The sequence below is a fragment of the Pieris napi genome, chromosome 23 (assembly GCF_905475465.1).
Source record: "Pieris napi chromosome 23, ilPieNapi1.2, whole genome shotgun sequence".
Taxonomy (NCBI): Eukaryota; Metazoa; Arthropoda; class Insecta; order Lepidoptera; family Pieridae; genus Pieris; species Pieris napi.
The window spans coordinates 9,944,200-9,971,987 of record NC_062256.1 but is presented as its reverse complement, the minus strand read 5'-3'; the positions used below and the strand labels follow the sequence as shown (position 1 = coordinate 9,971,987).

The following is a 27,788-nucleotide window of genomic DNA, read 5'->3' as shown; positions in this document are numbered from 1 at the left end:
ACCTACAAACACTTGGTTAGCAGTGCTTCAATAATTAATGTGAGAATACATTGTTATGTTTCAATGTGAATTGTGTATAATATTTTTTTTTGGTAGATAAAAGGCGAGTATAAAATAAAGGACCTTCTTGATAATTTGACATGGGTCGGTCAAAGTCGTACAAAGTTGGAACCTTTGACTTTGCTTTTTGACAGGTTTTATAAATAATGTTGTGATATTAGCCTTATTTTGAAAATTTTTGTTATTTTGAAATATTTATGAAATTATGTTTAGATAAAAATTCAGCTATGTCTGGAGATATCCGCGTAAAAGGTATGCTATACGTGTATAATGTATATGTATGTTTGTTTGTATGTTGTACCAACATACATATACTTTAGCCTTTTACTAAAGCAATAAAACGTCGAAAGTGTAACTGAAATTACATAAAAATAAATAAAAAGTAATTTCAAACAATTAAAGCGCCTTAAATATCTGCCCACTTTATATATATATGTTCCTATATTGTACTTATCCCTCCCAGAAATCTGTGTATGTAAATACCCATATCATTGAACCAATATTAATAAAACATTAAAAAAAACAAAAAGGCTCATCTCGAAATGACTCCTCCCGATAAAATGGTGGAATACATCCCGAAATTTAGTACACGTTCTTGGAAGCCTAAATATATATTACAATATACTCAAATACAATGCAACAATATCAAATACAAGTTAAGCTGATAAGCTCCTTTACAATTTCAGATGCATCAGGCAATCAACAAAAGTCTCGAATACCACAAAGAGTTGTTACTTCGGGTTCTCCCCGAGGGCGACAGCGTTACCCTTACAAACCTAGAGTTAACATCAATGAAACAATGGTTAACTTTTTATATCATAAGTAGACGTCTTAGTAAACAATATCTTTTTAAATGGACGCCCAGTAGTAAGCACACGAGCCTTGAGAACGAGAGAAATCTTAATATACAGGGTGGCCAAAAAGTCGTGGATCAAACGCAAATAGGGGATAGATGAGGTCATCAGCGGCAAAAAATTGTTTTACGGGAGGTCTCTAAGGTCAACCCCTGCAGAGTTATGATTTATTTTGGTTTTTATATGAAAATTGACTTTTTTTAAATAATTTTTCTTAAAATTCGAAAATATCTACATCCTGTATCTTTCTCATAATATCCACTAGATTGGTACTGATGAGTTCTTGCGTTAGACATACTATTTATAGTTGTTTATTGAGTGTATTCAAGATTATATTAAGTGATACGATATAACATTTTTTCAAATCATAAATTTTTCTTTACTTTGGACCCCACTGTGAAAAAAAATTACTCCACCGAAAAGTGTCCCTGTACTACAAGTTTTGGCGCATTTAATAGGGATTCTGAAAAGGTATTACACGTGGCCATGAGTCGCTCTAATTTCTTTCTAGGAAGAATTACAAACAACGATTGTGAAATAATAATTGTATTAAAACAATTATTTCTCAATGGTTGTTTGTAGGAAACAAAATATTTTACAATAAAATATGCTCAAAATTCCTGACTCTGACCATAATACTTAATCTGCACCGTCTAATCAAATTCCTACGTAACCCTCCAGCCATCTGTCCAATTTTTTGAATCTAGTCCCATTCACACTGTACTGGTCACAGGTAGGTAAATAATCTATCATAGGTCCAAATCGTTGTTGTTTTTTCGTCCTAGAAAGATATTAGAGCGACTCATGGCCATGTGTAATACCTTTTCAGAATTCATATTAAATGCGCCAAAACTTGTAGTACAGGGACACTTTTCGGTGGAGTAATTTTTTTTCACAGTGGGGTCCGAAATAAACAAAAAGTTTTGATTTGAAAAAAAAATATATCGTATAACTTAATATTATCTTCAATACACTCAATAAACAACTATAAATAGTATATGTAACGCAAGAACTCATCAGTACCAATCTAGTGGATATTATGAAAAAGATACAGGATGTAGATTTTTTTGAATTTTAATAAGAATTAGTAAAAAAAGTCAATTTTCTTATAAAACGCAAAATAAATTATAAATCTGTAGGGGTTGAGCTTAGAGACCTCCCGTAGAACAATTTTTTGCCGCTGATGACCTCATCTATCCCCTATTTGCGTTTGATCCACGACTTTTTGGCTACCCTGTATATAAATCACGCTTCACGTTGTTTGTCCGCTATGGACTCCTGAACTACTTAACCGACTTCAATCAAATTTACACAGCGTGTGCAGTTTGATCTAAATTAAAAGATATTATTTTATTGCAAATTATTTGTTTATTATTTGATAGTCAAAATTCTGACAGATGGCGCTGTGTTGAAAGTACTAAAGTTTCACTTAAGCTACAATTTAATCGCATAACCACCAATAAGCATGCTGGTCCCCATGACTGGTGTTCTCTACGCCTCCCCCGAATAGTTTACCACCATTTATACACACTATGTTTATATAGAACCTTATAAAACCTGCTAGTAATGATATATAATGTGAAATTAATTCTTACACACACGGTGAAAGAAAACTTCGTGAGGACAGATGTCTCCCTTAGATTCAGATTGGAGACTTTTCGCATATTGACAAACTCCCGGTAAGTGTATGTAAAATGTTTTGACGTTTTTGATAAAGAGGAATCATACACACTTTGAATATTGTCCTAACACCCAATAAATAACTGTGCGTGTTAGGTTTTGGCTGTATCAAAAAAACATGTTTAGAAACAAATACAGAAATTTGATGCCAATAACATTAACGTAATTCTCATTAACATTACTGGGGACGCCTTTGTGTTGAGTTTTTTTTCTGTTTATTCTAAGAACCCACATTTGTAAGAACCTCCTGTGAGCTTTAACCAAATAAATGAAAACCATTTTGTCGTCATGCTATCATCGTCATAATAATTATTCAATATTGGCTTCAACAGAAAAACAAAGTAGAATCCGCTCCTTCGCCTGCGCTACCTTCGCGTCCTTCTGTGAAAAATACCAGACCGAGGTCGTGTGAGGTAATATTCTAATTAAGTAATATTTTGTACTAATTATTTAATACATAAGTAAACTACACATTCGTATTTACAGACTCGGCCATGGTCGGCCAACAAGAAAGAGGAACAAGTACAAATGGATCCCGCTCTACGACCACAACGGATTGAAAGGGAAAGATTACTCTCCCAAAAGGTATTTCATTTAGAACTGAATTGAGTGAATTAGTTACGACTTTCTATAAATAATCTTTGCGCGTTTCTTGGCCTTGTATGGTGGAGATAAATTCGCGTATATGTACTAATAGAAAATCCTAAAGTTATTAAACATTTCGAGAACTATACCTATCTGGATCTGTCTTCTTTGTATTTATAATGTATCAGGATAGAATTTGACTGATTTGTTTAATTCGAAATTCCCAAAATATTGCACAGATTTTCAGTCCGATCCTATCCAGTCATATCAGCATATACGACTCAATGCCAATGCTACTTAATCCCATCTTACTTGGATCACTGCAGAATAGAAGGTGTTATCCCCCAATGGGGCATAGGATACTTTGCGTTTGCTTTATTTATCACATTTTAAGACGTACGTCTCTGTGCGATTTATTTTGTTCCGTGTAACATCACAATACATAAATACTGAACGTAACTAAATATCTACTTATCTTCCCTGAACTGACCTTGAAAAATGTTATCAATGCTCGTGTTAAGTACGGTGGCGTTTTTTGGAGGGATGGTCAAATATGTAACTTAACTAATGTGAGGTAAGATAACTCTCGCTGGCTTAAACTTTAGATTAGCTCTTGTTTTAAGTTCCCTTAAAACAAGAGCTAATCTAAAGTCCAGTTTTTATATAGTTGGCCTCCTAAGCACTTAATTGTTTTGTGTCGAGCATGGTAGTGTATAACTTTTTTTATTGACGTTCAAAAGTGCCATTTTAGATGGTCTTATTGGAATAAATGATTTGACTTTGAATAAAGATATACTAATAGATTTTCCACGCATAGCCTACATGCCCGTTACACGAATACTAATTAAATATTTTATTCCATTCATAATTAAAAGATTAGTTACGACCTTAGAGCAATCTGTAACAATAGGAAAACAATAGAAACATCTTTTCAGAAAGTTTTACCAACATCGCCGAAGAGGAATACTAATGAGAAGTTGAAAGAAGTTGCGGCTAACAGAGGATTAAGGCCGATAATCACAGTTCCCAAACAAGTAAATACATTTTAACGACCATTGTAATATTAAAAAATAAACGTGTGTACACGCGTTAGAAGTTATACTTCTTTGGCGTAACAAGATAAAAATCTTTTCAACATTTTTATGATTCGTTTGTAGAAAAACGACACTAACAATAAAAAAAACTAAACTGTTGACTATAGCTAACTTCAAGGTGTCGGTTTGTTGTGACGGAGTGGGCGCGCATCGTAAAAATTTACTCTCATCAGTTTTCCCTAACGCACTAAAAGAAGTATAACTTTAAAAATAGAGTACAGAAAGGGCCGGGCTAAATCAAGGACGGATTGGAAGAACTCGGTTTAATCCGTCTCCAATATCAGCCTTGGTTGCGTAGCGATAAGCTTTGTCAAATGTATTTTAGGTTCGTGAGGAATCCGGCATTTAGACGTTTCGTTTTCTTTAAACACATTCTTATATACGATACTAGTGGACCCAACAGACGTCGTCCTGCATGATCGATTATAATATTAGCAAAGTATGAAAGTACCGACTGCAGCGCCATCTGCCGGGCTAATTTGTGAATCTAAACTATCCAGGGCTCCACCCAAACGCATATAGTAGAATTATATATATGTAAGATATCCTATCTTTTAAGTTAGATCAATGATGGAAATCGGTTAAGTAGTTTAGGAGTCCATAGCGGACAAACAACGTGACGCTTCTATATTTCTTATTTGTCTTGAATTAGATAAGATTGTTATTAATCAATTCGTATCACTAAAAAACCTAAAAAGCCTAAAATGTTAGTGCTGATATATTTAGCTAAATGAAACCATTCTTACAAGGCCTAATACCTGTTACTCTAGTCTACCGTATTGCGGGTTTATGAGACAGGGAGATTGTTGATCTATGAATATATTTTCAGAAAATACAATCAAGAATACCATATATAAACAGAACATCCACAATATTACCGGACCAAGTAAGTATTAATATAACATCGTTATTGCAACGAGGTACAGCTTTGTCTGTTTCACGCACAGCCTTGCGATTCTGTAACTCACTTTTCGAACTCGCACAGCGGTTTTCGCATCGGCAGTTATTTTATGATTTGGCATTCTAATAAACAATAAACTACAAGCTCCCACCATTAAAACGGATATGATCTATTTAAGCAAATTTATTACAGAATTTACAATCTCCAGTTTTAAGTTATATAGGGTATTAGTTTCGAAGCGATTAGTCCACCGTTTAAAAAATAAATATTGAATGTCTTCTAAAGAGTTAAGAAGCATTTTAATGGCATATTTTATGGGTTTACGTTAACCAAAGGTAACCGTAGAGGCGAACCTAGGCTATTTTAAGTAAGAACGCACCAATTCTGAAAAGGCCGACAACGCACACGCAGGTCGGCAGTAGTTTGACTTAACATCTGACGAGCCTCGTACGCCATTTATAAAGATATAATTTCACAATTTTATGATAAATACATCTTAGGAGACGATAAAAAGATGTGAAGAACTGGAAGCAAACGACGACTTTGGAGAAAGCTTTGACGTAGACGGTTCAAACGAAAATTTTAGTTATAATGATGAAGGTATTACATATATTTATTTTTATATTGGTATTGATGGCCTTTTTTATTAAATGTAAAATTGGACTCGGGTGACGCATTATCAAGAATCATTCATGCATTCCTATATATATATATATATATATATATTTTTTTATATATAAGTCTTTATCTTGCAATCAGTCAGCTAGACTATGAGCAGATGTGTTGAGAGCTGTTAGACGTTCAGAGCAAAATCTCCATCAAGACTGCTCCTCTCTTTCAACCGTGTCTATCAAGACTTAGGATTTGTCGCCTTTTAAGCCTATTTATTAGGTCCGGTATGGTTAGTTGCGTGGCAAGCTTATTAGGATGCATTTCTAGCCTTTTTCTGACTTTCATACTCCAGCTCTTGATCTCCTCTTTGACAGTCCTGATTTTGAGGTGCTCATGAATCTCCGATGTTTTTATAAACCACGGACAGTTGGATATTTGTTTCAAAATGTAATTTTGAACCCTCTGTATGATACTTATGTTAGAGTCACACGCCGAACCCCATAGTTGAATCCCGTATGTTCAAATTGGTTTCAAGAGCATTTCGTAGATGAGTAGCTTATTATCTACTGACAGTTTGGAATTTCTGCCAAGAAGCCAGTAGAGTCCTCTGTATTTTAGGTTGATTTCTTCTCTCTTCATCTGTATGTGTTGTTTCCATACGAGTCTCCTATCAAGGTGTATTCCCAAGTATTTTATACAGTTTTCTTGCGGAAGTTGTTCTATATCTATATATATAAAAGAAAGTCGTGTTTGTTACAACACTTATAACTCGAGAACGGCTGGACCGATTGCCATGGTTTTTGATTTGTTGAATTTGTTTCCGTCCCGAATAGCAGAATAAGCAATAACATCCGATATGTGATAAGTTATCGAATAACAATAAATAAATTTATTAATTTTACGAATGCAAAAACCATATGGTGTCTGTTGACAAAACTACGCATCATTTTACGTCGAATTCGTGTCAGTTCAAGAAATTCCGATCTTGAGGTGAATGAGGAGATGCATAACCATGCTTTGATCCTGATCAAAAGATGTTGGATATCAGAAAGTGCTTAACATGCAGTATCGCCATATTGTCGCTAGAGAGAAGATGCCTAATGTAAAACTGCCATTCTTCTTTCGCAATGGCAAGCAATAAAACATTTCTTTATTTGCAAAAAAGTTGTATTAATGTAATACTTAACATTAATGAAATCCTAAAATAAGTTAAATTAAAGTAACAACGATATTATAAGGTTGTAGGGCGGAACGAAGTTAGCCAGTTCAGCTAGTATATATATATATATAGAAATGCATCTTCTTCTTTGCAGTATTAATTACTGAAGGTCGTGCCTATCTTGAAAAGCCCTAAGCGATACGTGGACCCCGACTTGTCCTGCCATCACTCCTCTCTCCCATCACCAGCTTGTCGAGACTGTTCGTTTCTCTCCAGACAATATGGCCAAAGTAGCTAACAACCCATTTGTAAATGATAGTTGACAGTCTTGTGGTGATCTTTAGTTGGTTGAGAATGGACTTATTGATTCTTTTTGCAGTCCATGGTAGTCGCAACATTCTCCTCAAATACTACATATCGAATGCCTCTATTTTTTTTTCGGAGCTCTGTACGAATTGTCCAGAGTCAGCAGTTCCAACGTTCCGTTCAATGAAAAATGCATAATTGTACTGACAATCTTGATAATTCCCCCGACTAATAAGTTAAGCATTAAAAACCTATCCCGGTTTCCAATTGACAGCCATACAACGATTAAACCCAAAACCAGGAAGTATATGGCACGTACTCATTATTAAAATTATTTAAGAGTAATAAAGGTACAAGACCGTTATATTAAATTATTGTAAAACAGTACAATGATGTATATTTTAGAGTCCCTAACGTCGAGAAGTGAAAAGTTAGTTAAATTGAAAATGAACTGGCAAGAAAAGGTTGTTCAGTTTGAGAAAATGAAAAGTGAACTGAATGACCGTCAGGTAATAAAAATTTCTATAGTTAATTTTCCCGTAGCTAGGCAGACATATTTCTGCATCTGTTTCTTCATCATTGTGGGTTAGAAGGTGATCTGAAAGACGGCTTAGTTATAGTTATATTTGAATCTGAGAACTTAAGATCTACAGAATATTTGCTAATCACTGCACCTTAAGCATAATATGAATTATTAATAATATTATTATTTATGTAATAAGTGTTGGTCTAGTGGCTTCAGCAGCTCTTATCCCTGAGGTCGTAGGTTCGATCCCCTGCTGTGCACCAATGGACTTTGTCTGTTTTTGGTGAAGGAAAACGTAAGAAAACCGGCTTCCCTTGACCCAAGAAGTAGACGGCGTGTGTAACTCTACTTACACCTGATGACCAGGCTGATCACCAACTTGACTTTTAGATTGACAAATGATCACGAAACTGATACAGAAATCTGAGGCCCAAACCTATAAATGTTGTAACTTCACTGATTTATTTCGTTTTTAATAATAATAATTAACATACTTCCCGTGTAGAATGACATACTTCAAGTATATGCATCAATGCGAGTAGCGCATCAAGAACTGTTAAAATTGGGTCAAAAAGCAATTCTCCCCACCACAGAAGACCTTAAAGTTATGAATGTTGCTAAAATGACGCCCGCGCAATTGCTTCAGCTATGTGAAGAGACCAGGCGACAGAAAAATGGCAAGTTTATTTTATACCACCTTTATTAAAGAAGATTTAGGCGATCTTTATAAATTTGTATCATCTAATAGTATAAGATCCCGCTATACAACGCCCTTCACCGAGATCCTTATTTAATGAAACTTATTTTATATTTAATTTAATATGTCAATAAATATAATCCATATGGGTTGCCTTGCAAATTTCAGTCCAGAGTATGTTTAATTAATATTTAAAAAAAAAAATTATAATTTGCATTTGCATTTTATTTTTTGAACTTTTTTCAATCAATATTTTTAATCAGGGTAGTATTATATATGTATCACTATAACCTTCTTTTATACTAAAGATGTATATATACTTTAGTGTCACATAAAAAATATACACATAAATAATTAATTGATTAAAAACAACCTAACGTTTGCATATTCTATGGGCTTCATACTTTCCATTGGTATAGAATTTATCTAATAATCATACCGGTGAAATGTTTAAATTTTTTTTTTTAAATATTAATTAAAATTGTCTGGACTGAAATTTGCTAGGCAACCCATATGGATTATATTTATTGACATATTAAATTAAATATAAAATAAGTTTCATTAAATAAGCATCTCGGTGAAGGTCGTTGTATAGCGGGATCTTAGACCATAATAATAACGGCTGTATTCACCACCTCTACTTCTATGGGTGTTTGTTTTACATTTGTGCATTTTATCATATTTTTTTATAGGTAAGTAGGTAATCTACTTCTTTTATCCAGCACGTTGTATAGACCAATATAAGACAAGACATATTGTATGATAATTAATTTTTCCATTTTTACATTAAATTTGTTTAGTTTCGAGATTTCAACTATTTCTCCATTTGAATGAGCTTAAGTATAGAAATATTTGTAATTCTATTATATTGTGATTATAAAAACTTTTTTATTTTAATATATTCAATTACGACCAAATCATATGTTTTAAAGCCAATGTTTTTTGTTTGATGAACGCAGTATTCAATTTATTAAGGAGAGCTATTTGAAATAATGCTTACTTACACGCTTAGATCTGTATTTAAGAATAACATCGTGTATTTCAGACACCCAAGTGATTATAAAGGATTCCTTGACTATTGATATGACAAAACTGAACAATATTCCTGCAAAACTAGTCGAAACCTCCGAATTAATTTTAACACAACAGCGAGAATTCACCAAATGGTTCCAAAATGTTATAAGTCAGGAAAAGGTGTGTTTTATTCTATTTTATTTATGTATTTATAAGTCCTAAAACAACATGTAAGCTCACACACACATACACATAAATTATATTAGAACATAAAAATTTCAAACTACCAAGGAGAAAATTAAACATAAGCAATCAACAACAAAAAAAAGCTAAAACTAAAAAACCTTATTATAAGCGTAATACGCAAATTACATTAAGTAGGAAGATTGTTGTAGGGAGATAGCCTATTGACTGGACCATTATAATTAGTAGGTAAGCGAAAAGGCCTTTAGTTCTAGTAACTCTAGGATTACAACGAGGGGAAAATTTTGCAAGCAGATCAATATGAAAATTCAATATATTATACAAATAAACAAGGTCTATGAAGTCACGTCGGAGTTTTTTTTATCTAACTCGAAATAGTCCAAACGAGCCTCGAATGTCTGCAAAAGACTACGCTAGTGTATACGATTGCAAAAAACAATATTCTATATGAATGTCGTCACATTTATATCAACAAAATATTTTTAAACTAATCTAACAAACATGAAAATTTTGTGTGAACACCACACCTTACTAAATTTGAATAGTATTATAAAAACACATATTATACCTTTTCATTGTTGCAATACATTGCACCAACTGTCCCTTCTTAGTATTGTTTTAACAATTATGGATATATTATGTCCTTATATTATAAATAAGTCGGCAACTTACTCGCGAGCCGTCTGGCAGTGAGACTGTCCATAGGCGGCTATAGCTTAAGTGAGCCTCCTGCCCTCTGTTCGTACGTATTTATTATTTCATTTTGCAGTAAACAAATGAATTATGGTTAATATAAGAGAATAAATTATAATGATCTCGGAGCAAAGTGCAAAAAAAGTATCAACATTTAAAGTGATGGTTAAATTGTTCGATTTGAAAATGCGGGGTACCAGCCGTGCGATTCTGTAACTCACATTTCGATTTGAGCGCGACCGCCGCTGTGAGAGTTCGAAAAGCAGTGGCAGTTGTATCGTATATTGTAGCAGGATTCATTAAAATTTAATTACTTCGTCCTAGGAATGCAGCATAAGAGCCTTATCAAAGAAAATTAATGAATTTAACGCTGAAAATGAAATGCTGAATGGTTTATTACATACAAGTCAAAATGAATTTCTCAAAGAGATTAATTATAATATGGACTTTTTGAGGTATTCTATTATTATCTTTGAAATAACTTTTTATTGACCATTACCATACGATATAGGTTAAAGGCTTATTTTATGTAAGTCTGTGTCTGTATGTTTTGTCAATGTGTCTTCGTCGCTATTTATTGCTAAAAGGCGCGCAATTACTCTATTCACTATGACACTATTTCTATGGTACATTCAAATATTTCCTTATCTATGATTGCACTCGCATTTCGGGTTATATATTCATTATTCATACCTTTTACGTTTATTACATTAGGTATATATTTTTGTATTCAGTAACAAATTATAATATAAGATGAAATAAGAATTGTAGATAAACAAAGACAATTTTGTCTCTTTTTTGCGAAAATAGTTAATACAAGTATGTTGCTTTTGAGCCTGGCTTATAAAAATAAATAAAGAAACTTATTTTTACAGAAAATGTGTGAATGAAGCAATTAGCAATCAGTTACGGAATGAAAAGTTAACATGCGAAGTTTCCGAACTAAATTCCAAAATTGTAGATCTTCGCAAGCAGCTAACAAACGCAGAACAACAAAAATCGTTTAATAATAAATATAAAATTGAGGTAATATCATAAAAAATCAATTTCTATTTTTATCTAGACCGAACCGCATACACACTGATCAACTTATTTCCTACGAACATGGCCAAGCCGGCCTTTGTCGAGAACATTATTATATTTTAATTTATACATAAACTTTCTTATAGGAACTCGAGAAAGACTTGAAAGAACAAAAAATGAAATGCAAGTCACTTCGGGACAGAGCATTTCGAGCTGACGGCCAAGTTAAAATGGAAGCAGAGCGTTCAGCTAATTTAGAAGCAGCGTTGAACCAATCAAGAGTCCATACACGTGACTTGGAAAGAACTATACTACAATTGAAAGAACAGGTTTGTTTGGCTATCCTCTGCTTCTGAGAAATATACATAAAAGTATCTTCTTCTTCCACACACCTTTCGCGCCGGATCGGTAGGAACGGGTTGTTTTTAGTGTACAATTGAATATGAAAGAAATAGCGTATGTTTTACGACTCGATACCAATGAGGCAATCGTTCTGTATGCGTTTATTGTTTTTAAGTAGTCGGCCATCTATATAAAAAGTATTTATTATATACTTGAATCCAGAAAATCAGCCATATACACCATGTGCATTACTGACTAATCTATGAACCCAGCTGTATAATAGATAATTGTTAGTTTCAAAAAATTCACAGAATGAAAGGTTACAAAGCGACTTTGACACTGAATTAAATAAATTAAACGAATCAATTCAAGAAAACAGCGTACATTTAGAAGAAATTGCCGATGCTCGTGAAAAACTTCAAGCCGAGTAAGTATATCTTTCATTTCAATTAAAGAGAGAGGTATTAGCTTAGCGTTTATATATAATATTGTATAAATATGTTTATAGAAGAACTTTATTCTCATTAACAAAATTACATTTTTTTTGTGTCCGCTATAAAGACTGGCTTTTACGAAAAAGTTGATCGAAAAATCTAAGTTATCTCTCAGTGATGAATCAGATTCAGAATTGGTACTAGGCCGAATTATGACTGTATGTCAAAATAAAGCAGAAGCAGTGTTGGCCTAGTGGCTTCAGCGTGCGACTCTCATCCCTGAGGTCGTAGGTTCGATCAAGACCTTAGACCCAAAAAGTCAACGGCGTGTGTCAGGCATAGGAGACTGAAATCTATGATATTTGTCATTTGCCAACCCTTATTTGACCAGTTTGGTTACCTCAAAGTTGGTCCTTTGGAGTATAAATCCTAGCAACAAATAATTCATGATTATTTCAATATAGGCATGTTTATAATTCGGCCGGTCTAATTTCGCAGTGTTTTAATGTTTAGTATTTGACCTCCTTCATAGCTTGATAACGCGCAAAGTTTGAAACCTTGAAGTCCAAACAGATATTGTAGCACACAGAGTACTTTAGTCGTTAAAGATAAGCGGCACGATGATTTTTGAATTGATTTTTGAACACTAACCAAAAAATTTTATTGCTAGAAAAGAAGATTTGGAAAAACGCTTAGAAATTTTATCCATTCATTACAATGAATCTATTAGTAAATTAAAACATGAACTTGGCGTGAAAGTTACACAATTAATAGAGACAGAAAAGAATAATTTAATAGAGGTTGAAGAAAAAAAGAAGTTACAAGGAACAGTAGAAGTTCAGTGTACAAAACTTTTAGAAGCTGAATTACAACACAAAGAATTGATGAAGAGGATAGAAGAATATGAAGAAGAGTTAAGTAAGTGAATTATTATGAAAGCTCTGTCGTCTCCTATTTGAGAGATCTCAACATACATGCATACACAAATAGTAGTAGAAGAAAACATAAATTACCCTAATATTCATTATAGGATCCTTACAATATCCCAAAACTCAAATAATTTACATCTAGATTTAGTTTAGTTATTTATTTGAACACGTTATGTCCAGATACAGTTTTATATACGAATATTTACCATGTAAAATATATTACTAAGTATTTATCAACAGATAAATCTCGTGAACGAGAGAGTAAATTGGAAGCTGCAAGAGAAGAACTAGATAGAGTTAAAACAGAAATGGAGCAGTACAAACATCGATTATTGGAAAAAGTGGAAATTATGAAAGAAATAGAGGTGAGTTTAGTTTTGTTCAGTTTCCGAATAAGTTATCATATTTTATTAAGGGTCTGTTTCACAATGTTCGAAAAAAGTACCAAATAGCTATGCAACACATAAATTATTTGGAAGATAAATTGTGCTATTTGACACTTCATCGGACTCATAACTTATGATGGACTTTATGTGACGAATAGCGCTATCTGACAGTCGTGAAACGCAACAATAGTGTTTATCCTACCAATAAGTAATAAATAGCTAATTTGGAACGTATGAAGAACTTATCGTACATTGTGAAACAGACCCTAAGTCTTATTTTCTATTAGAAATGTAATCTCTTAATATAAATTAATAAATCTTAGTAGGAACCTTTAAAATATATCACACTTATTTGTTCAAAATATTTGTATACCTACTGTTTTTTTCCAGATTAAATTTAAAGAGTCTCGAGGATATGAAGTGAAACTCAAAAATGATTTAAAAACCAAAAATGATTACATCACCGCTTTAGAGAGAAAACAAATGAATTTGGAGGAAAAACTAAGGGAAAGGTACCACACATTCTTGTAATTTCTTAATTGGTTGTTCAATTACCTTCTTATTATTTATAATTTGTTGTCAGTGAATCTGAAATGGAGTCCTATAAAGAGCAATTGACGACGCTTAAAAATCATATAATGGAACTGCAAGAATATTTTGGTGACGTTGAAAATATAAATGATTTGCGTGATATGGTGAGTTATATTTAATTGTAATAATTCTGACTTTGCTTTTAAAGACAGCCGTAGTCAAATGCAAACGTTTCCTTAGAACTGGGTTTCGTTGCCAGTGGTACAATCCTTTAGTGATAGTTATATACTCGTATACATATATACATACATAATGAAAGCTATTTGTGAAATACTTTTAAACTACGCATGCAGCATGTGCCCTTTTTAATTTTTATCACAGTTTGTAACATAACAACTGATTTAATTTTTTTATTTTAAGTTAAATGAACAAAAGCATAAAATGGAAGTTATTACTCGCGAGAATCATGAACTCGCACAGACATTGCAAAAAAGGAAAATAGATCTAGAACTTCTGATGGAAAAGAATGTCAATCACGAACATGAGATTAAGCAAAGAGATGATATTATTAAAGTTCTTTCGCAAAAGGAAGAAGAGCAGGCTAACATTATAAAGCTATTAAGAAATAATTTCGAACACAGATCTAAAATTGATTCCGACGTAACGTATCTTTTTAGTCATCTCGTGTTGAAATTTATTATTTTATTATTATGTGTGTAATTAAACTAAATAAATACTATATTTGTTACAGTTAAGCAGACAAATTACAGAAAAAAATGAAGAAATCGATGTTCTTATTAATAACTTGGAAACGAGGAAAGGTCAAATATCGCAACTGGAAAAGATTATTCTAACATTAGAAGATCAAATGCGTAAAGCTAGTCAGCAAAAGCGTAAAGATAACGAAAAGATTGAACAGCTCGAAAGAAAGTTTGAGGAATATAAAACTTATATAGAAACCAAAAACAATGTTCCGAGCAAAAATCTAGATAGCTTGTTTGAAATACTGGAAGATGAGTTGGGAAATTCATTTGAACAACAGTTCAAACTAAACGATTCACATAAAAATAAGAAAACTAAGCATAACATTATGAATGATCGCTCGACGATTCCAATATGTCGGGCAAAACATCAGTTGATTTTGAATGAACCCAACGAAGCGCACACTACTATTTTAGTGGGTGATTTTCATCATGAAAATTTTCCAAAGAAAGACAACCAGGTCAGAAAGGACTTGAACCGAAAGAAGGCTAACGTGGAAACATTTAAGTGGGCTGCAGATTGCAATAGAAATTCTTTGAATATCCCCCCATGTTCAGGAGAGGAAGCTTTCACAACCATTAAGGAATCCGCTACGGAAAAACATGAGAAATATATAACTCGAAATCTCCAATTACTTGTACCAGATAACTATAGAGATGACAGAAAATATAAACAACTAAAATTGACAAGTCACCGAATCTAGTTTGTTATGTTATGTGATGTTTGATTACTAAAATAAAAGTCAAGTTTGTTTTAATTTAATTTATTTTCACAAACATTTGTTTCACACATCCTAAAACTGGCTGGAATCTGAAAAAAAAAAATACTGTAATGCTTGCTTATTTCGATCGGAATTCAACGTTTTATTGTTTTATATGAACTAACTTTTACTATTAAACACACTGTGTGGTTGTGAGGAACCAGTGCTATGACGGGTCCTCAATATTTCACGTTCAAGTATCGCTCTTCGTCGTTCTAGTTGCGTCCTCACACGGCCTTCCCTCTCGAGTTGCAAACTTTGCGCCAGAACTGCGCTCTCCAAATGAATAACTCTGGCACGCTCGGCTCGTAATGCTGACCACGTATCCGCCGCGTACGAAGACATAGATGTCAACGATCGTGATACCTATAAATAATATATGTCAGTATAGGACATATAATTATTTGTATTCTAAACTCTGATTTTTCAAAGTGTTGCCTTTAAAAAGTTCTTCGCCGAAAAAGCGACAAATTTGACCCATTTAAGGGTTATAAAAAATAAAATGTTACGTATTGTTTACGTACAAAAAGGTAAATCTAAATATTTACTTACTCAAGTGATCTAATACAAAAATAACAAATATTTCAATTCAATATCGAACAATATATCGAATTAACTTAAATTACTTTATTTTTTTGCGTTTTTTGTTTTGTGATGAAAAGGGACGTAATTATCACTCGCCGTAAAACAAATTTTAATGTGGAGCACCGCACTTTATAAAATTGATACATTCACTAACAAATAAAATGTATGACTCAGATGTGAAATTGAAAACTGTGCCCGGCCAAAAAGGTTTGTAATCTCTATCATAGCTGTCAGAATTCTACGGAATTAAAAATCAGAGTTTACACTAAAATACACTACACGGAAATCTTGGGTTTGATTCCCGGCGAAACAATAATTGTTTAAAATAAGACAGTACCTCTATCGATACTGTTTTACAAATAATAATTAACAAAAAAAACAATGACTTTAACTGATACTTCAGCATGTGACAATTCACCGTAAGTAATGTCATGAACATACCTCAGGGAAAATAGAGGCATCAGATTCAGGTGGATCAGGGCGGCCTTCCAGGATCGCTTGTAAGTCCCTTCGAGCCCGCGTCATTTTCGCGAAGAGATCGGCAGCTCGCTCATGCCTCTCCAACATGAGGGCGCGAGACGCCGCGGCTGACACCAGGGCGGATCTCTCTCGTTTTAACGTTTCCACTTGTATCTGCATGTCTAGTAACTTAAAATAATATTTTGTATTTATAAATAATCTTTTATGGCTTATTATTGATTATGGTTCAAGTAAAACATAAGTAATTTATTTAGAAGTTCTAAAACAACGTGTATGCATAAAATTATACAATAAAATATGACATCACAAATTTTACACACATACACTTCAATTATATTAGAACATAAGCAAGCTAGCAAGGGAAAAAATTAAACGAACAAAATAAAATAATAACTAGAACTAAATGAAAACTTAAGCCTCATTAAGAGCATGATAAACAAAGTTACGGTAGGTTGGAAAACTGTAAAATATTTTGTCATTAATATTAGCAATCAAATTGTTATCTATACTTACAACGATTTTGATGACTGAACCTAACCAAGGTTTTAACACAAGTGTTTAATAACTAAACACCCTGTAGGGATATTTATAAAAATATCACCCCTTTGTGTATTATTAAGAGGATTAGATTACTCTAGGACGATATCACTTTGCCCCGGTATATGTTGAAATATTTAAACTTGATAAACAAACAAATTTTAGTACCTCTGTCTGTAAATCTTGGTAAGTAATATCCTTGGAATAACAATCGTAGTTTCGCAGCTTTTTTATCTCCAAACGCATTGCAGCAAGCTGATTTTCATATTCAGTCATACTCTGTTCCCTAATAATAAAAAGGGATATTCTTCTTTAATGAAATCCCAGAGGCTCTTTTATCTCTGCCTTTTAATAAATTTAAGAAAAGCTGTGTAAAAAGGCTTACTATAAAGTTAACGATTATCTAGTAGATAAAAGGGCCTGGGACTAGTGCTAGACAGGCTACTTCTAATTAATTTGCGATATTTGTTTTAAAATAAGTGTTGTTGATGATTTGCTATTTTAAAAGAGTACCGAGAGTTTTTTACGCCGGCTTTTTCTCTCGGCCTACACCCTCTGTCTTCTTTGCCGATGAGTAGGGATGCCTACAAATTCAAATTTAATGACGTGGAATAAGTGATACCTGTATCTTATGTTCCATAATAAACATTTTTTTTTATAATAAAGAACATGAGTGGTGCCAGTGACATCCTATATCCATCCTAATCCATTCAAAATGAGAATTAACAAAATTACCTTTGTACAACTTAGTTTTAACTAGATATTATAATATACCCTATACTGACAGCTAACATGCTTAAAATGGTAACCCGAATCTCTTCAGTGGCAAACGCTTGGTAAAGATACCGGCAAACTTCTTGAGCATTAAATAAGGGAGTGGGGGAAAGTTTGTGCATCGCAGCGCGGGACACAAACGTCAATTGAATTACCAATCACGCGATCGAAACGTCACTCTCCTGTCATTTTGTTTGTCAACAACGTATTTTTTATTATTTTATGCACATTAAAGATTTAGTTAAGAATAGTTACGAACATGATTTTTTCGTTTTCTAAATGGGTTTCAATCACTCGCTGGAGCGCCAATATTTTCTGTTCTCTACTTAATAATTCAGTTGCCAACTTATCATCTTTATTCGCTCCTTCTTCTTGCTATAAGATATCAACGTTTATATGCAATATTCAAATATCAAAAACCATATTTTAATATAACAGAAAAAAGTTTTGACATTTTAAAACGTAGCGTCTATGGAAACTGATACAGACGCTTTTGTCCATTAAAATGATACATATCGAGAGAGTACAATGAAATTACCAAAGTAACACTAACATGAATATTGTCTACTTCAAATGTCTAAAGCAGTGTTTCCCAAAGTGAGTCCTACGCCCACAGGGGGCAACTAGATAGTTAAGGGGGGCTATTCCAAAATTTATTACTTTTTTCAATAATTATATATAAATTCAGGTTTTCATGATATATTGAATAATTAAATATATATATAATTGAATATTTAAAATCTACTTACTGTGTTTTGTTAACAATTTACAAGTAATTTCTTCCTAAAAACTTTCATTTAAGTCAGTCTTAAATGAGCAAATCAATTTAAGATATTGCATATGATGTATGTTGCATGGGGGAGGAGGGTGTGTAAGGGGAGAATTTTAGTAAGGCTACGGTGGGGCATGGCACAAAAAAGGTTGGGAAACACTGGTCAAAAGTATTAACATAACCAGCGCCAATACTCGGTAACTTTTAATACCGATAACGCGGTGTTTTTGTACCCGAGTTGGATTGAATGTAATATATTATCAGCTCAACACTTCAACCTTGGAATCACTCGGAATAAAAACTCAATATCGTAAACAACATCTTTATCGCTATTAGGATTTAGAGAGTATCTGCGTAGGAACGCTGAAATTGTTCATATGAATTTTACAGACCAACGAAAGATCTACAGTAGCATTTCATCTAACAACGTCGGGCACCAAAATTACCGCAATCTTTGATAGTGAATTCAAAAAGCTCTCCTTATCAGCTCGGGCTTGGCGAAGGTCATCTTCGGCTCTTGATAAAGCTACACGTGTCACCTGAAGCTCCTTCCAAATCTCCGTTTCATTATCAGACGGTTCCGTTTCTAGGGAAAATAAACATATTTTTTAATTTTAAAATATTTATTTTGACGCTGATTACCTAAATAATAAACATTTATATCATAGAGTATAGCTGTAAGCTTAATTAAAATTCAAAAATCATAATAAAAAGTTATTTGTTAACAAAGGATATTCATTTGTAAATACCTATTTCTAATCTACGTTCTACTCGAGTCTTCTACACTGGGTCCAAGCAGTCTGTACAGTTGTTAGTATTAAATTTAAAAAACCTCTTATTAATCTAGTGCCCAGCACGTCGGACTGCACATGATGAAGTCTTCGATTCGAATCACAGATGACCTAAATAATATTCCAATGATTTACCCTTCGATGGTATATATTCCAAAACACGCTTGCGTTCCAAATCAACGAGCCGCATTGAGCGTTCACGAATCGATCGTAATTGTTCTTCCAACTCCTTTACCCGAGCCTCTAGTTCTGCTACGGTCGATTGGGCTACCTTTCTTCCTTTTTCCTTTACAAAATTAAAGTCCGTTCATATCAACAAACATTGAGCCTGACATATATCGACCGACGCCCGCGTCACTGACGTTGGACTAGGTAGTTATTCCACCAGAGACACAAATTTGGTCGTACAGACAATTTTATTTTCCGGCAATACTAGGCAGGAATCTGTTGCATCCGCGTAACGATTGTTATGAATAAATTACTTGTTTGGATAAACATAATTTTGTCTTCCACGCTTAATGTTTGTCGATATAAACAGATATTTAAACTTTAATACGTCATTTTGAATAATTAGTGCTTTGTACTTCACGTCTATCTAAATACTTTGTATAACTTCATGGCACCTGCTCTGCTACCTTCGCCTGCAGCATCTCGTTGCGCGCCTTTTGATCCTGTTCTCGTAGGGCTGCCTCTTTCTCTGCGGTTTCGGCTTCTTCTCTCAACTCTTTCACCCTTAAAATAAAAATATCCATGGAAACCTCATTTTTCAGTTAATGGTATAAAAATTCGTAATCAAAACTGTTTGTGAAAACAGAACAGTGTAATTTAAAAGAAAACTTACGTTTAACTAGATAATTATCCTTTACCAAGTGTAATTATGTATAGTACGTATATCCGATATCAATTTAATCCAAAAAACATTATTATTTATTTAATTTTTATATAAATACTAGCTGACCTGGCAAACGTTAGTATTTCCATGAATGTTATTTCTAGGAAACATTTTTTTTAGGTCAATAACAATATCTACAATAATAAAAACTAGAGGTTGATCGTAGAGGGGTGAAAATTAAGGGTTGTATGTATATATAGCCGATTTTAAGACTTTCTGAATATGCATAAAAAATTCATAAGAATCGGTTAAGCCATTTCGGAGGAGTATGGGAACGAACATTGTGACACAAGAATTTTATATATATAGAGATTATATAATACCTTAGTTCTAAAGCATCGCGTTGTCGTGACAAAGCGTCAATCGTCATTTCTCCAGTCTTCGAAACCTCTATAAGCTTTCTCGATCTAGCATCATAACTAGTTTCTCGGTGACGATACTGAAAATAAATATATTTCCATATATAAAAGGGCAAATACTTTCATTTGTAATATATAAATTCCTAGCGATTTTGTTGAATTAATACAACACACATATATGATATCATAGTTTGATTAGTTATTTTATCTCTTTCTGTCAAATTGTGACAATGAGATATATAGAACTTAAATAAACATTTATTTTACTTTCAGTCAAATAAATTCTTATTTTCCTACGGCACAATAAAGATGTAGAAACGATTCCAACGTTCGGCGGTTTCGAAACCACAGATATCCTTCAAGGTACTTACAAGTTGTTCCAAGTCTTTGTGCTTCTTACGAGCAAGTTCCAGCTCTGCCCGGGTATCCTTCAGCTGCTTCTCTAGAGTCGCGACCCGGGCCCTCGCCACTCGCAGCATGCTTTCGGCAGCTGTCACGACGTCCTTTAAAGCCTCCCGTGCTGCTTGTTCTTTGGCCAATTCATCACATACCGCCTGTTAATTTGCATTTTTAATAGTAAACCATGCCTATATGTTAGGGCTTCTAAAATTGTGTAACGAATACGTTACTATATTTACCATAATTAATATTTATGGTTAGTTTATATCGATATAATTGATATATACTTATTGTATTTAATAATTGGAATATAAGTAACACTTCTATTATATTGTGTGGAGCGCGCGCTCCCCGCCACGTGATTCATGCGCGCGGCACATCCACACCGCCTGCACATTTGGATCGCGATGGATCGTTCGGTGTGGACGCAGCTATTGAATAGAGGTGGGGCACAGCGTGGGGCTAGGTTCTGTATATTTTGGGGAACTATTAATGATTGTAATAAACAATAATATTGTGTGATAAATCAGTGTGCAAATTTAGAATATTTACCAAATCTATTGTTCTCTTCTTTAAAACGATATCCTGCATTACTGGCTGGAACATGTCTAACATATATAATATAGTACATAGTAGTTTAAACTAAATCCTTTTGATAAAACACCAGCCCTGAGATTCTGTATCTCACTTTTCGAACTCACACAGCGGTTTTTGCGTCGGCGGTCTCTCTGAAATCAGTCGTGAAGCAGTCATTTTATGATTTGGCATTCTGAAAAGGTGGGAGTTTATTAGAAAGCCAAATCATAAAATGACTGGTTCACGATTGATTTCAGAGCGTCCGCCGATGCGAAAACCGCTGTGTGAGTTCGAAAAGTGAGTTACAGAATCGCAGGGCAGTAAGTTTGCCTTTTTTTTAAAGATTAATTAAGGTTATGTGCAGTGGCGTAACTATAGCATCTGGGGCCCGTGGCAAATTCGATTGAAGGGGCCCAGAGGCCCTATCAGTAAAGATCGTCACGATGTACTCAGTTTAATTTTAATACTTAAAATAATAACTTCGAGACTTTCAGCGTACTCCATTACACGTTGCATATATCCCACTAACAGGCCTTCTCTCTTAGGCGAGAGGGTCTGTAGTCCCCGCGCTAGCCCAATTCGTATTGGAGACATCCATAGAACATAATATCTCTTGGGCCGGGGCCCTCTTGTGTCGGGGGCCCGTGAAATTTTGCCAGCACTGCCACCCTATTGTTACGCCACTGGTTATGTGGGGATAATCGTGATGATTTACTTTAAATTAGGTTGATTCAAGTTTAAATATAAATTAGTAGGTAGGCTCGAAGTTTTTTTTTAAATTCGTTCATAAATTATTGAGATATAGAAATTATTTATAATTTTGTTTATTAAAGCAGATAATTAAAGTCTGATAAATACTGAATTACTTTTCATATAAAACATGTTACCTGGTATTTTCCTGCACTGTCTACATTCTCGTCTGGCTTTTCACCATCGGCGTGGTTTTCCTTTTTCGTGAATTCCTCGATTTTCATATGAAGCAGGCTGTTATCTTTTTGCAGGCGCTCTATTTTTTTCACAAAGTTTTCTCTATCCAACCAAGGCACCCTGATAATCATATAAAAGTCAATAATAATCCTCTTATAAAGCGTAACCCAAAGGCTTGTTTATTGTACTAAGTATAAAAAAGCCTTTGGATTACGCTCAAAGCAAATTAAAGATAGTATAGTATAACATCACATATGCGAGAATAAATAAATAATAAATGAAAGAAATTATAAACTATTTTTAAATAGTTATATTATAGTTATTACAATAAGTAAGAAAATTATTATCTAATAGAAAGCCTTGCTGGGGCTCTTAGTGTGGCCTTAGGTTTCTGTTCCTCGATAATGTTTATTTAAATGGTCCTATGTTGTGATCTGCCTTATACTCGTATTTATACACACAAAGCACGAGTATACAATGCGCTAAACTAATGTTAGAAACGGTGGTCCCGTCCTGCTTATTAGATAATAAAGTCCTATCCTAGGATATCATACGATTTCCGCAATAGAAATTGTTCATTTCACAAAAAATCTTACTTAACTAATTCCATGGAATATGTGATCTTCTCTTTCAAATTTTCAGCAGTACCGGCAACAAGTCTATGGAGTTGCTCTGTTTCGTTATCATAGTCACTGTTTTTGGTTTTCCATTCTAAATTCTGAAAAAAGTAATCATCTCTTAACCGTGTTCATATGTCGTTGAAGGTAGATTAAATAGTAATTCCTTTTTTTATTTATCAACGTAACTGTATGGTGCGTGGCACGATCACAACGATGTTTGCAGCGGAGAATGTTAAGCAGTTCAATCCGTCGAGCCATGATCTCAGCTCCCATGCTCAACACTTGTTCGGGTATAGGCCCAAGTTGTGCTTCTAACTGCTGCAGTACTTGTGTTCCTGGCATAAGTAATTAAAGTTATTCTCTCTTGTATATTTATAGGCAAAATTGACCTTTAAAAGTCAAAAACAAAAGCATTTACAGCTTTAATTTTGTAATTTGATCCCCAAATTGCAAACTATGCGAAATAACCAGCAAAGGCTACACAAAAAATTCATATGAGTTGGAACAATATATGTAGTGTGTACTCAACAATGTCAAAGACGTTTTTTTCGTGTGTACGATTTACGTGTACACAAAGCCACAAAATATTACATATCAAAAACAAACCTACGTTAATGTACATTTTACCTAAACAACCATTCGATTTGAATGGAGTTTCACCATCATGTCTCAACAGCAACAAGAGATCGTGAGCCGGCCACCCTGGTAGCGAAACTATTCTGATGTCAGTCAAAGTCTCGTCGCAAACTCCAGCTCGAGATTCAAGCTCCTTCAACGCAGCCAGGTGCTCCAAGAACGTGTCCTGTAGAATACACACAAAAGAAGGTGCTACATCTCGACTGGTATATAGCCTTCTAGGCCTGACACGCGGTTTCGATTTTTTCAATAATGCACATAGAAAGTCAAATCCATCCGTGATTTACGCAAATGAGGTTATATTTCTCATTATAAGTCTCAGGGTTATATTTTAACCATAAAACCAACACGGGCCTGCCATTTAATACCATATAATTATATTTTAACGCCAATTAAATCCAATTTAAACTAATTTCTAAACCTAACAATAGAACTAACATACTACATTAATATTATATGTATATACATAAAGTCTATCATTATAGGACATTCAATGATTATTACTCATTCACAATCGAGAATAAAAGGACATTTGAATGTTATCTAATTTACACTTTTTTCCACAATTTATCCACACAACACAATTAAACTAATATAATAAAGTACAAAGAAATTGTTTTTATATGTTAACTTTGTGTTGATAGGCGATTTTTTTTTTATTTAATTTATAATAGTCTCTAAAAGACAGGTTGAGTCAGGGACAAGAGCCATGTTGGATCGGAATCCTAATGTTTTATATTAAAATTGATTTATAGTCTAACAAAAACCATTGCTTTATACGAATTTATCGACACATATTATATGCACCGTTAAATTAAATAAATCAATTAGTTTCAGTGCTTCGAAATGAAATGAAAAATAAAAAAAACTCAAACCTGTTGATGTAATAGAGACTTGCGTAATTTTATAAACTCTCGTTTCTTCGTCGCTATAGCTCGTAGTGCTTTTGATACTAAGCAATGGGGCATGGTCATAATATCTTTCTCTGACAACAAAAACATACTTGTTATTAAGTTTATGCAACTGTATCCGATTTCCAGAGGAATTTTACTTGTTTCGGTATGGTAAAAGCCTTTACTTCTAAAAAACGTTAATAAATCAGAAGCCGAAACATTATATATATTCGGGACAAATAATACGTATACAACATAGAGAATAATCGAACTACAAAAAATATCTTAGAAATAGGGAAAATAATGTCTATTAAATAAGAACTGAAAATTGACTGTTAATTTTTTAACAAAAACGTTGAAAATATAAACGTAAAATAAAACAAACAAAAAATGCCATTGAGCCCTAGGTACGCCGTCGGCCTTTATTCAAATAATGCCAAGTGCTATAAAAAACCAAACTATAAACTGACCTGGTTCGTGGTTCACGCTATTTTGAAAACTCTCTATCATCGAATCTAGTTTTTCTGGCGCTGACATAAATTCTTTGCCGTATATTGTATTTTTATCTTTTGTCGGCTCCATCGGCTTTTGGATTTGCTATACGAAAACAAACTCGTTAACTAATTACTAAGCGCGTTCGAACAAAAGTTTATCACAATAAAGAATTATCAGTTTAATTAAATTGTATATTAATTAATTGCTAATCAGTATTTATATTCTAGGGTAAATAATAATGGGTGAGTCAAAAAATAGGCTTATGAATCCATGAAAGGGAAATGCAAAAATTCCAATTTTGTAGTGTCATCATTTTCAATGATAGACCTACCTTTCACTAATACATATATAAAATCTATAAACTATGATTATTTAATCACGTCTTTGTTCACGATTGGAATACCTGTATTTCTCTGTTTAAGAGTTAATTTGAGGATCTCTTAACGGTTGCCATGACGCCTAGGGTTTGACTCCAGGTCGAAGCGAAGATTAAAATTAAGTTTATAATGTTTTCTCCTATCGAAGGTCGTGAGCTTACGAATAGGGTGAAAATGTTTGTCGTGCCTGGGAAAGAAAGCTTATAGCGACCCCTGAGGGCCCTCGGAATGTCGAAAAATAAACAGACAAAGCAACAACACTTACTTGAGGATTTAGGCTTCTGCATCTTCTATCCTTTCCACTTTTATCAATCGGATTAGGACTCTGAATAATAAAGATAATATTTACAATTCTTGTCACGAACTTTGAACTGAACCTTCTAAGAATATCACTAAAATAAATCAAGTACAATTCCGTGAATTGTAAACGAGTATTCTCGCCATCCAAAAGCAAAAAGATCGATCTTTTTGAATACCATCACTCTTTGGATATTAATAAAACGTTGCATACTTAAAATAATATGTCAGAGCAGTATTTGTTTTTGTCTTATCACATTAAAACGTATTAAGTAGAGGCAAGTTCTAGCCAGTGTTTATGGACAGATATAACTTTTAATCTTGTAGGCATGAGCTCATGATAAGAGGGTTATAATAATAATTAGGGGCAAAAATTATCATATATGTTTTATTTGTATATATTTTAGTAAATATATGTATGTTCCAAAACTTACTGGGGTTCTAAGACTGCTGGGGCTGAAGGAATGTGCTCTCTTGTTCAAAGGCCGTGGTGTGCATTTCCGCGTGGTTTTATCACCAACTGTATTATGATAACGAAAATAATTATTTTAGTTAAGCTTGGTTCTCTCCAGCAGTATAAGTCGTGGAACAAGTCTCACACTGACCACGACTGCTTTAAATCATTCGAAACGTCGAGACGCAAAACAATGTAGTACTCGCAACGTAACAAAGACAGGACAATGTTAAAAAGTTTAATGATATTTCATTTAAAAATCATGATTTTAATATATCGGGTGCTAGTATATACTACTATTACATTTGTTTTGTGTTATCATGTAAGGCAGACATTATATTATCTGGATCAAACGACTTTAATCTCAATTGAGGCGATAAAAACAATCGCAATATTGCTTTATTAAATATTTCGCGATACATACATACAAAAACAACTTGTGTTACTATACGTATCTAATATTATTTCGAATATTTAAATGGTAAGTGATATTCTTATCTATAGATTATGATTAGGTGATTTTATTTTTATAGGTATATCTATTATATAAGAGCAATAATACAATACCTATACAATAATTCACTTTAAATTTTAAATATCTAGTGTAAAAGAATTACAATTAGTTTAGTTTTTTTCTTTTAATAAAGCCAGTTTCGGCCACATCCATGAACTTGAATTGACAAAATAAAAGAATCTCGGACTTGAGGAAAATAGCATATTCGCGGTTTCATTATAATCCTGCAAGCCATCCACGAATATACTTAGAGTTAATTAACCTTTTGACCCCTAGAACGGGCACATCGAACCGAGGGTCAATTTTTATACGTTATCTTGGAAACAGAGACGCGATCGCGAATGTATTTTAACTAATTGTTATTGATACAACTTACCGTCGCTTCTATTCATCTTTATTTTAATTTTTGGCTTTTAACGAGATTTTTATTAAATTTTGAACTGTCAAAGAAAGAAGCATTATGTGACAATATATGATAGAAACGTATCAAGAAGGTTTTATAGCAGAAAAGGTGTCAGACGTACCTCGTTATTTTTTTAAATATCTTATATATATAATTCTTCTGTGAGTGTGTATGTCACTGAACTTCTCTCAAACGACTGGACCGATTTTGATGAAATTTTTTGTGTGTGTTCAAGGGGATCTGGGAATGGTTTAGATTCACAAATCAGCCCGCCAGATGGCGCTGCAGTCGGTACTTTCATACTTTGCTTTACTAATCACTTGAAATATCATGCAGGACAACGTCTGTCGGGTCCACTAGTTTTCTATATAATTCGCCGGCTATGTTGTCGTCGGAGGTGTTTAATAAGTAGTGATTAAACACTACTACCTATTTCTTTTAAAAAATTTTGTTGA

General features: G+C 33.5%; 2 protein-coding genes across 5 annotated transcripts; one reads left to right on the top strand and one right to left on the bottom strand.

Moving 5' to 3' along the window:
* The first annotated feature begins 153 nt into the window (after window positions 1-153).
* Window positions 154-15,549, top strand: LOC125061589 (myosin-13-like). 2 transcript variants are annotated; one of them, XM_047667069.1, is made up of 20 exons: window positions 154-312; window positions 747-862; window positions 2,927-3,007; window positions 3,081-3,179; window positions 4,115-4,213; window positions 5,103-5,159; window positions 5,675-5,774; window positions 7,657-7,760; window positions 8,283-8,454; window positions 9,520-9,668; window positions 10,710-10,840; window positions 11,261-11,411; window positions 11,555-11,737; window positions 12,062-12,177; window positions 12,855-13,102; window positions 13,354-13,478; window positions 13,890-14,011; window positions 14,083-14,194; window positions 14,451-14,690; window positions 14,782-15,549. In XM_047667069.1, the coding sequence occupies exons 1-20, from the start codon at window positions 258-260 to the stop codon at window positions 15,493-15,495; spliced, it is 3,174 nt and encodes a 1,057-aa protein (XP_047523025.1). In that variant the 5' UTR covers window positions 154-257; the 3' UTR covers window positions 15,496-15,549. The 2 variants fall into 2 exon arrangements, with proteins under 2 accessions (XP_047523025.1, XP_047523026.1); XM_047667070.1 differs by lacking the exon at window positions 14,451-14,690.
* On the bottom strand, window positions 15,540-27,405 carry LOC125061591 (rho-associated protein kinase 1-like). 3 transcript variants are annotated; one of them, XM_047667076.1, is made up of 19 exons: window positions 27,307-27,405; window positions 26,397-26,482; window positions 25,931-25,990; window positions 25,264-25,390; window positions 24,776-24,885; window positions 23,892-24,066; window positions 23,451-23,599; window positions 23,241-23,362; window positions 22,605-22,764; window positions 21,114-21,296; window positions 20,707-20,822; window positions 20,115-20,223; window positions 19,627-19,777; window positions 19,147-19,286; window positions 18,188-18,303; window positions 17,323-17,440; window positions 16,579-16,785; window positions 15,678-15,918; window positions 15,540-15,602 (listed from the first exon to the last, which is right to left on the bottom strand). In XM_047667076.1, exons 1-19 carry the CDS (start codon window positions 27,320-27,322, stop codon window positions 15,586-15,588), a joined length of 2,403 nt encoding a protein of 800 aa, XP_047523032.1. In that variant the 5' UTR covers window positions 27,323-27,405; the 3' UTR covers window positions 15,540-15,585. The 3 variants fall into 3 exon arrangements, with proteins under 3 accessions (XP_047523032.1, XP_047523035.1, XP_047523033.1); XM_047667079.1 differs by having other exon boundaries at window positions 16,579-16,770; XM_047667077.1 differs by having other exon boundaries at window positions 20,127-20,223.
* Between the last annotated feature and the right edge of the window lie 383 nt (window positions 27,406-27,788).

What these genes read in the sequence shown, in the direction of transcription:
- LOC125061589 (XM_047667069.1), top strand. Translation starts at nt 258, where the DNA reads ATGAAATTATGTTTAGATAAAAATTCAGCTATGTCTGGAGATATCCGC. An exon ending in GACCAGGCGACAGAAAAATG is followed by an intron (nt 8,455 to 9,519) that starts GCAAGTTTATTT and finishes CGTGTATTTCAG; the next exon opens with ACACCCAAGTGATTATAAAG. An exon ending in TAAATGATTTGCGTGATATG is followed by an intron (nt 14,195 to 14,450) that starts GTGAGTTATATT and finishes TTTTATTTTAAG; the next exon opens with TTAAATGAACAAAAGCATAA.
- LOC125061591 (XM_047667076.1), bottom strand. An exon ending in CAAATCGAATGGTTGTTTAG is followed by an intron (nt 23,600 to 23,891) that starts GTAAAATGTACA and finishes TACTTATGCCAG; the next exon opens with GAACACAAGTACTGCAGCAG. An exon ending in AGGCGAAGGTAGCAGAGCAG is followed by an intron (nt 19,778 to 20,114) that starts GTGCCATGAAGT and finishes AATTTTGTAAAG; the next exon opens with GAAAAAGGAAGAAAGGTAGC.